This window comes from Lepisosteus platostomus, chromosome 1, assembly GCF_059453375.1.
Source record: "Lepisosteus platostomus isolate fLepPlt1 chromosome 1, fLepPlt1.hap1, whole genome shotgun sequence".
Lineage (NCBI taxonomy): Eukaryota > Metazoa > Chordata > Actinopteri > Semionotiformes > Lepisosteidae > Lepisosteus > Lepisosteus platostomus.
Window position 1 is genome coordinate 67,689,689 of NC_142611.1, and position 9,766 is coordinate 67,699,454.

Sequence of the window (9,766 nt, forward strand, 5' to 3'; positions counted from 1 at the left end):
TGCGAGGGACCGTGCCTGTTCAACACCCCGTTCCTTCGCTTCACTAGTTTCCAAAGCACTGATGGTCTGTTTCAGACAGATTCAGACAGGAGTGAGCTGTGCCATATTTAAAGCTATGTCTGCCTGCAGAAGACAATTACTCAGTATGGGCTCACCTTAGCGCCAGGTTGACCTGTTGATAGGAAAGAGAAGAACAAAAAACATGAATAATCATTCAAAACTCATTTACATCCATTACATCACTGCGGCTTCCTTCCTACTGTAGCTAAACTGGGACTATTGCTGGAGCCAAACTGAACTAGGAAAGTAGTGACTGACACACAGGGAGAGATCAGGGGACAAGGCAGAACTAGCAGTGAACCCATCCAGGCCCGACACAGTGTTGCCATGGAGAAGCACCCATGGCAACCCAACTCCCATCTCCAGATGCTCTGAGGTAGCACACCCAAGCTGAGCAGAGGCAGAGGGTACGGGAACATGCAGACAGCAGCAAAACAGCAAGGCATGAAGGTTAAAGGGCACTCGGGCTATGAATCTAGTGTGAAAAGCAGTGGCCGAGCTGGTTATTAATGGAGTAGTTTTTTAGAAAAGTATGGCTGAAAGAAAACAGTCTGCTTATCACCTCTGCCTGCTAGCAGGGTAGAAAATGATGTTACTGAAGCCAGGAAGGAGGATATTAGCAACACTCATAGCAAAGACACAGATTTTCTGTCTGAGGCAATCTCAAGGCATCTTTTTGTAGCATGGAATGGTTATTGTAATATTATTTCATGGAATTTACTGTTTCACAATTAACCCTTTCCTTACACCAGACAGGCCATTCTGAGGCCAGAGAATCCAGGAAATATTTGCCTGGGTTTCCCAGCAATTCAGATGCATGAAGAGACATGGGAACCACAGCAATTGGAGACAATATTTAAAAAAAAAAACAGTGAAAGAAAAGGATTTCAAAAAGAGCACTTCTAATTTCAAAGGACTTGCATTAATATGTTGCTATTGGTTTTTAAGGTACAGATTTGACCTCAAAGAAAGAAACTGTGCACTGAATTCTAATTTGGAAGGAATTTCTGAATACACTTGGAAGTTGAATGTGCTATTTATGTAGTCAAACTACCATCTACATTCAGCTCCACTGCCAAACAAGCAGATAACTGAGTTTATTATTTTTAATAAACTATATTGAAAGGTCTGCTTAAAACTGCCTAAAGCTACCATGTGTTTAATTTCTTTTGTTTTTTTAACCCTCTTCCTTAAATCAGTTTGGTTTTCGGTCCAGAAGACCTCGCAAGGGGTAGACTAGGCCACGTCTGAAAGTATTTCCATAATGAATTCCATATGCGCCTACGATACTGAGAATGGAAATATACCCTAGCAGGCCGGGCCAGGGTTAGCCAATTCTATGAAGGTTGTACCTTTTTTTTTCCAATAGCCAAGGCCATATACACAAAAAAAGTTTAAAAAAATAACTGCTGCAGAAACGCAGAAATAAATGAATTTAGAAGCGCTTCTTCTGTTGTTAATTGTGAAACTGGAAACTACACCATCAGATTGACCCGTGTCTCGGGCACAGTCGAGACTCCTGGCCATCCGTGGCTGTTCACTCTTTCTAACAAACGTTGAGAAACCTGTAAACACGGTAATTTATTTATGAAAGTGGAAATAAATAAATTACGACCACCAGGCGAAGACTGGCCAGCGGGGCAGATGGGGCAACACTCTCCGAATGGGATCTCGGGGTTAGGGCAGTCTTTTAGCTCCTCGCAGATAATCTCATCGCACAGGATAGTCCCAGTGTCGCACACGCAAATCCGACACGGCTCCGGCTTCCACACATCCTTGTCGCTATAGCGCTGGCCGTCCTGCACGCAGCTGCCTGCCTCCTCTGCGCAGGAGGGCGGGATCAGGAGAGAGAGAGAAGTCATCACGTCAGCAGGCAGGCAGGCCTGTGATGTCACACACACACACACACGGCGCCCCGCGGGAGCAACACGTACAGGTGCGTCTGGACCCCCCGTCGCTGCTGTGCCGTGTTTGCAGCGGCGATGTGGAGAGACGGGAGGACAAAGCCCAACAGACGGACACAAAGACGTTTACTTTTGCTTCATTACAAAAAAAAATGATGATGTAGGCCGTGTCCTCCAAATATGGCAAACTCCCTCATTCGTAACCAACTTCAAAAAAGATCAGGCACTCGTCCCACAGTCTCAAAACATCACTGCACGGACAAGTCAAAGACTCCAACAATCCCAAACGGATTTGCTTTCTAAGATGCAACCTGCAAATTCTCTGAATTCCAACACTAAATAACCGTCACATTTCTGTTATTTTTTTTTATAGCTATAGCTTAGGTATGCCTTTCCCAGGAGATATGGGATGATTAATACTTCATAAATGTGAATGGAAGAAAATTCCTGTGACTATTTGGTCTATTTTTTTCTCTTTATTAAAATGAAATCGAGAAATAAAATGAAATGGGCGAGGGCAGCACAGTCATTAGATTGAAGGTGAACACTGGTGCCTGTCTGCTCCTGGGTCTTTGGGTTTGAGTGCAGACCGGGGCACCTTCCATGAGGAGTCTGCAAGCTTGCCGCGCGTTTGCATGAGTGCTCTGGTTATCTCCCACCTTCCAAAAGACATTTTAACGAGGTCAGTCGCCGTCTCTGAAGAGACCCCTGCTTGGCAAGGGGTCTAGTCCTGCCCGGGTCTGCCGCGACCCAGCACCCGAATAAGCGGCTTTCTGATAATGACGGGCTGGATTCGCTGAGCGAGAGGTTAAAACTACGATAAATCGACGCAGTAAACTAAACTCAATGTGCAATTCCACAATCCACCACACGGCGGCAGTGTGGCGCTAGGCAAGCCGGCTGCTCAGCTTTGCCAAATCGGATCCTCCGTCAGAAAGCTTCATTCAGTTCGAGATTACAAGGCTGAGTGCCGATGTTTGTACGCGCAGACTGAGGTGTTATTATATATAGCAGGCTGCGGATGGACCGAGAGGCGCAGACGCGTTTCCCTTCCCGTCCTTTCATTTCATCAAAGGTCTAGTGTCTGATAAGCATTAATTATATACACAGACGTCTAGTAAATACAAACTGTGCGCAACCCCTTAAAACTGTATTACATTAAAGGCGTTTTAAAAAAAGTAACGTGTTATTTTTCCTTGACTCGATATAGCACAACGGGGAAGCACGGAGCTTTTTGCGGTGTTTCTGCTCAAAAACACGAACGCAGCGTGAACGCCTCTAAACGTTGAGAAGAGGGCAGGAAAAACACTAAACTAAGGGTGCACATCATTAAGTGTTTTTTTAAACTTAATTCATATTCATTTGGACTACAGCAGCCTACGTATATAAACTCTGATAATACTGCGACCGTGCCAGCTATTGCTTAATTGGGTTTTACTGAATATAGTAAAAAGTCATTTTTACGTTTGTTTTTTTAAAACGAATTCATTAAAATAATAGCAAAAAGTTAAAGGCGCAATTCTATCCCGGGACAGATGGAACAGATAATCCCTGTAATTTCAACACAGTCCTGGAAACGTATCCGTGCACTGTTTGGAGATGGAAAATTCTCTCTGGGCGAAAGGATAACTCCTCGTCTATCCAGAATCAAAACAGTTCTCACAGTCTGAAAACCCCTTCTCGTTTACCTCAGGATTGAAATACTTTCACCATACAATTGACATGGAATGGAAAACAAACCCAGAATTAACCTGAGGGCAAAAGCAGAAAGTGATCAGAATACATCCGCACACTGCACAGAGCAATTAAAACAAATTTCCATAGCTGCACAGTGAGGAAGCTGCAAAGTTATAAAATTGCAGTTGACACACTAGAATCCTAAATACTGTTTGAAATAGTGCACAAATAATGACTGGTTTTATAAATATTTTAAAAACTCTCTCTTTCCCTCCTAATCCGTGCACATCGTTTTGGGATTCTTGTCTTTGAAAGGATCTCTAAAAATGCATTTTTTTAAATAAAATGAAAAATATGCATTTTGTTCTTTGATAACTAAAGCCTAACGGTGAAGCCAAAACGAATAACATTGGACCTTCTGTAAATAACGCATTTCCAAGCTTTGACGTGAACAGTTGAAAGACTGTGACGTCCCGAAGCTGCCGTCGCGCGGGCCGGTCGGTGTGTTTACCTTGGAGACCCAGGTCGGCTCTCGGGTAACCCGGCGGACCTCGAGACCTATGAATGGGGTCTTTCTTAAAGAGACAGAGCCCTTAATTCACGAGGTGCTGCTTAAACAAACGGCGCTTTTAACCCATCTGGAAACCGCGACTCCCGAAGACGCCAGTTCAAACACACTGAACAATGGAGAAAGGACAGCCTTCATTGACATACCTGACTTCCCCCCCCTTTTAAAGAAAAACGAGCAGGTTTATGCTTTCCAAAGTATATCCCACGATTATCCTTTGCAGGGTATCGTGATAGGAAGTTGTTTGCCTAAATTAAAATATTTGCCCCATTTTCAATTGGAACTCCTAATTTTTTCCCCTTGAGGCTCTACGCTATAGGACTTGTTACTTTCCTGGATTATGCGTCAACTCCAAAACGCAGCACGTTACTGCGCTTCAAGTCATACTATAGACGGAAAAATGCCCCCTACATCAAATGCAGGTTTGGTGAATTTAAGCGGGTTCAGAGGTCCCACATGAAAAAGCCGTCTGGGAATGAGGGTGACAGGTTCACCGGCCGGCTCGGACTCGGTGACTGGAGTGACCCTTTGAGCCTGCCAGGCAGGTCCCGAAACATCTGTCTGCTTCGGGAAGATCCTCCAGGGCTGGCCCAGGGGCCTCTGCGCGGCTGAAGGGGTATCCGGAGCATACAGTAGCACTTTTTTGTTCCCACTTCACCCTTTTCACTCTACCTCCTCCCGCTTTTCACTACGGACAAAACTAAGGCCGACCTCTTACTTGGTGAGAGAACAGCTATGTTAAATAACGCATTTTTGTCCCCCCACCCAAAAAAAAACGTTTATTCATTACATTTTCCAGTAGCTCTGCTCGCCAGACAATCTTCTGTATTCAAGTCTGTCTCAAATTTTAATCTGGAAAACAGATGGATCCACTAAAATCCTATGGAACATTACTGCTGGCTCAGTTCCATCAACTGTTACCTTTTTTTTTTATTTGTGACGGATTTCTTGTGTTTTCATGAACCTGAAATGAGTGCCGGGTGCGGGGAGCTAGAGCTGACCGCGGAGCCCTACCAGGTGGGATTCGACACGAGCACATCGCGAGGAGACTCGGGCCGGCTCTAACGCCAGGGCTGCGTCGCCCCCTCTCTGCATAAGCCCCGGTTCGACTCCACTCCCCCCACCACGCACTCGGCTGGAATGCCTTTCACAGAGGAGCCTTGAGCCCGACCACCTTCAATTCCTGAGTCTATTTTTAAGACAGTCCCGAGAAGTAAAAAAAAAAAAGCCTGTCAAAACCTTTTCGGAATGTCTTTAAAACACCCGCAGGTGTCCCCCGCTCTGGGGAAGGGGGGGGGGCGATCAATCTCAGCTGGAATTCAGGACGATCTGACTGCACACACACAAGAGCGAGCGAGCCTCGGCTGTCCTTCTGCTATCGCCTCTCAAGAAAGCTCTCGCCCGCAGCTATCCCGAGAAAAAAACATCGCACTATGAAGAAATAAACGAGCAAACGCGAGTACAAAAAAAAGATAAGTCTTAGACGCTGCCAAAGCGCGTCCAGACAGTTACAGTCCTAAAACTCTCTCGCTCGGCTTCCACGCTTTGAAACTTCTTAGCAGCTACGAAGTGCGTCCCCCAGCCCCGCGACACCCTCACACGTACAGGACTGAGCTCATGATTGTCCAGAGCCCGTGCGGGTTTTAGACCTTTTTCAGAAGAGTTTCAGGTACCTTATCAACGCTTCTCCGCTTTTAACGGTAGTGTTACCGTTAGAAGCCACAAAGCCTGCTAGAGATACACTAAGGAATTACTGTACCTGCAGTGTATTCAATGCATACAGTCTGACCAATAAACAGCTTCTTTGCACGTTGATAAAACAAAAACGAATGCAAGTAAGTTTAGCTTTTTAAAAGTGAAGTTACTCATATCTACACAACCTCATACACTTTACAACTCACGTGACTGAAAAATCCTATGATAGGACGTCTGCTCGACTGACTGCAAACAAAGAATACTTAAAAATAAAAATATTAATATTTTTAATATTGCAGGATGGACCCCTCCGTTCGCAGACCTTCCCAGACCAGCTCCCGCGATCAATAAAAACAAAAAATACACAAACAAAATGAATAACAAAAAAAAAATCTGTGCAAAGTTTCAGAACTTTTTTTTTGTTAAAAAAAATACAACTTACGGACATCCTCTTCGTCCTGGCATTTGACAACCGCTAATAGAATGACTTGAGTTGCTGCGATTAGCAGAACAGTCCTTGAATCCAAAAAGCTGAACATGTCTAAATATTAGACATGCAGGGCCTTTGGGGATGAGTTGAAGGGCCGAAGGAGGATCAGAGACGGCTCGTGTTTTGTCCCAGTAGCTACCGAGCCGTCATACAGTCAACCTTTCACAACCGATGGGGAATCCGGCACCAGGCCTCAGCAGAAACTCAGCACTGTCTGCTCTAGGCCAGGCACCGCGGTTTTATGTCCACTCTGGCTTGAATGGATCTTCGTATATTCCCAGATACCAGTCCACCCCCTACCCCCAGCCAGGCTGAAACCCGAGCCCCGTCTCCCTCCCCTTCTGCCTGCCGCTTCCATTCTCCCAGACCCCTCCTTCTCTCCTGCGCTGACAAAAAGGGGGTACCCAAAAAAAGTTACACTTTTCCTCAACTCAGTCACCCCCCCCCGCTACTCCCCACCCCCTCTTTACCGTCCCAATCTCTCCTCCCCGCCCTCTCGCCGCCCGTCTCCGCCAGCCCGCACAGGAGCTGCGCTCTTGAGTTCAAGGAGAACACCTTCAGCTCGATTTCTTTTAAAAACCCGTTCTTCGGTTGCTTTTAACGCCGATTTTCCGACTACCGTTCGTTTTGAAACTTTCTTTTCTTCTCTGTTCCTCCGTTGTGGCTGTTCGTCGGGCGCTGTCTCTTTTTCTAAAAAAAAAACCTACACACACATACACACTAAGGCGTTTAGTTCAGGACTTGTGCGAAGATTTATAACATCGTAGTATTTACAGACGAACGAATAAAACGATATTCGGCTCCTGATGTCGGTGACTTTTAGTGCAGCCTGACACCGGCGCGTTTGCTTGGCAGAAATTGGTGTACAGTGAATTTTATCAAACAAATTCTTAATTATAAGTGACTGAAGAATAAGAGTAGGACTTCGATTTTGCAAAGCTTTGAAAACCGATTATTAACGGGTTTAAGTTTTATCGATTGCAGACCAGCATTTAAAAAAAAAACACCTCAGAATTAATGTAGAAAATGCCGGAACTTCGCTTCCATAATCCGAAATATCGCAAATTGACAGAACCCTTAACTAGTCTTTAAATGTCCTGTTTTTGATAGCCAGACGCAATGGATGAAAGTTTACTGTTCGACTTTAACGGTACTTATTCTAAAACTTTTAAAGTGTCCATTACGATAAACGTACTGGTATCAAAACACACAACTAATAGATCTCCGACAGAGTAGTTCGAGTAAAAAAAAACCCGGATAATTTACACTTTATCGGTGTTTAAAGTGCGGCTTTTAACGTTGGACCTCCGTGCTGAAAGGGAGAGAGCAGGTCCGAGTCACCTCGCCACAGGCGAGACAAACTTGCTTCCTAGAATCTGAATAATTTTCGAGATTGATGCATTGTTTCCCTACACAAGTTCGACTTTGAGACGAAGCCTTTCGTTGGCTACCCGGCCTTCAAAGAGTTTCAGAAAAAAAGCCCCAATAACGCATGTATGATCAAGTCTTTGACGGGAATGGTTTCTTCCTCGGAAGATACAGTAGACTTCAAAAATCTAAAGGTATGTAAATATGCGAAATACGATCTCAAGACCTCTGTTTATTTTTATTTGCTCGGTGCTTGAGACCCACATTTAAACTTTAAATTCTTTAACGAAACAAAAAAGCTTTGACATAGTTTATTGTCGTGAGTCTCGAGGAGGTGGAAACCGGAACAAATCCCGATAAGTTTTATAAGCACGGCGGTAGAACTATTCGCCAGTAGCACTACGTGCCTGTGACAGCTCTCTGTAAACGGTCAAAGCATTTCCTTAATTAAACCAGCTGTCCGCGTTTTAATTGCTCTGCTAGAAACGTCGGTATTTTTCTACCTCGGCATTTCACCAAAACCAGCTGTACATTTTAAATAAAAAGTGAACATCTTCTACAAAGACCTTTCTGAAGCATCTTGCAAGACTTTGCACTGTCTAAAAGTCGTATCTCCTCTCCAAAAAACTAAAGATTGGCTAGTCAGTGAAGGTTTCCCCCACAGGTCGCTAATCTTTGGAGAAGAAAAACATAAAAATACTCATAAACCTTTACAGGGCAGTAAGGCTTTTGCAGCAAGGATGCTTATGCGCTGTAATGCAATCTTTTAAGTAGAACCTTGGTTCCTAAACCAGCAAATTATGAAATATAAACAGCTGTGAACTACAGGCAAAATCTCAGATTCCACTCAAGGGTGCAATATGGTTTTGTGGTGGATGGCCTAAACAGAGCAGTAGCAGTGTTAAGTGGTGTAAACAAACTACCACACTACAAAGGCCTTGTCATCTGCTTCTAAAAACTCTACATAATAGACTTAAGAAACCTACATTAAAAAAGGAGATGCTCTCATTTTTCTTAAGCGCACACAAATATTTCTTCATTTCGTCTTCCAGTTCAATAGTTAATTGCACAGGGTGGGTGAAGGGGCCATTTCATTGGCTGAAAGAGTGGGGGAAGGGGTGGGACAGGCCGTCAGCAGTGGGTGGAACCAGGTGCCATCACCTGGTTTGACAGTTGACCTGTCAATCATAGCCTATTCAGAAAAAATGGGCCAGACTGTCTGGCCTGTCCCCTATATAAATGAGAGCTTGAACACAGTATAGGGACAGTCTAGACTCTAGCTATGGTACAGTAGCTAAGAGCAACACATCCACAGGCAGCTACTTCTGCTGGCTTCCGTTTTATCAGGATGGGGCTTCAACTAGACAGGCACAGGTTGCTCTTGGCTGTTATCTGACCCCTTTACTGATCATGGTGAGGCAGTGGCGGCTCTTTCAGAAAGGAGTACGCAGTGATTGGGAGCTCAGTGGACCAGGACTGTGCATGATGGGAGTAGGGTCAACAGGCTTCAGATTCAATGGATTTACTTTTTTTTTGGCATGCAATTTTAAAAAAAGGCCTGGGCTCTAAAAGAGACTGGCAGGAATTTCCACAGCAGTGCTTTCAGTGCGCAGATTCCTGTCACTGGAGCACGCGCTGCCTTTCAAGGGTTTTTCAACACATCAGAAGCTTTTTGGGCTCACCGCTGCATTTTACTGCCGGGACAGCAATTATCCACATGGCTTTGTGAAAAGTTGTGAACTGAGCTCTCCGGAGGTTAACAACACCCTCCAAAACACATTGACAGACAAGAGCCTCTTATCATTTGTGTTGCTGGAAACCTGTTCCTTATTTTTATGGTCTAGAGCAGCTTGTGCATGATACTGCCACCCTCCTTCTCCCCAGACTGGCACAGGGGCAGTATGGCAGGGGGAGTGGCACTTTTCTAATGGCTCAGCCGAATGCAGCAGAACCCCCCCCCATCACAGCAATGCCTGTTGATTACAATAAAAAGGCACGAGTGCT

At 44.8% G+C, this 9,766-nt stretch overlaps 1 protein-coding gene across 4 annotated transcripts in view; it reads right to left on the reverse strand.

Annotated features, from left to right (window-relative positions):
- LOC148678554 (uncharacterized) overlaps positions 1 to 6,663 on the reverse strand; it is a 57,220-nt gene extending 50,557 nt beyond the window's left edge. The window contains exons 1-3 of one of the 4 annotated variants that reach the window (XM_088633944.1): positions 6,347 to 6,663; positions 1,679 to 1,882; positions 156 to 172 (exon numbers count right to left, since the gene is read on the reverse strand). In XM_088633944.1, the coding sequence (XP_088490070.1) occupies positions 156 to 172; positions 1,679 to 1,882; positions 6,347 to 6,443 (318 nt within the window). In that variant the 5' untranslated portion in view covers positions 6,444 to 6,663. Of the gene's footprint in view, positions 1 to 155; positions 173 to 1,672; positions 1,883 to 6,346 lie in introns of all 4 variants that reach the window. The other 3 variants (XM_088633942.1, XM_088633941.1, XM_088633951.1) reach the window with 3 other exon arrangements.
- Between the last annotated feature and the right edge of the window lie 3,103 nt (positions 6,664 to 9,766).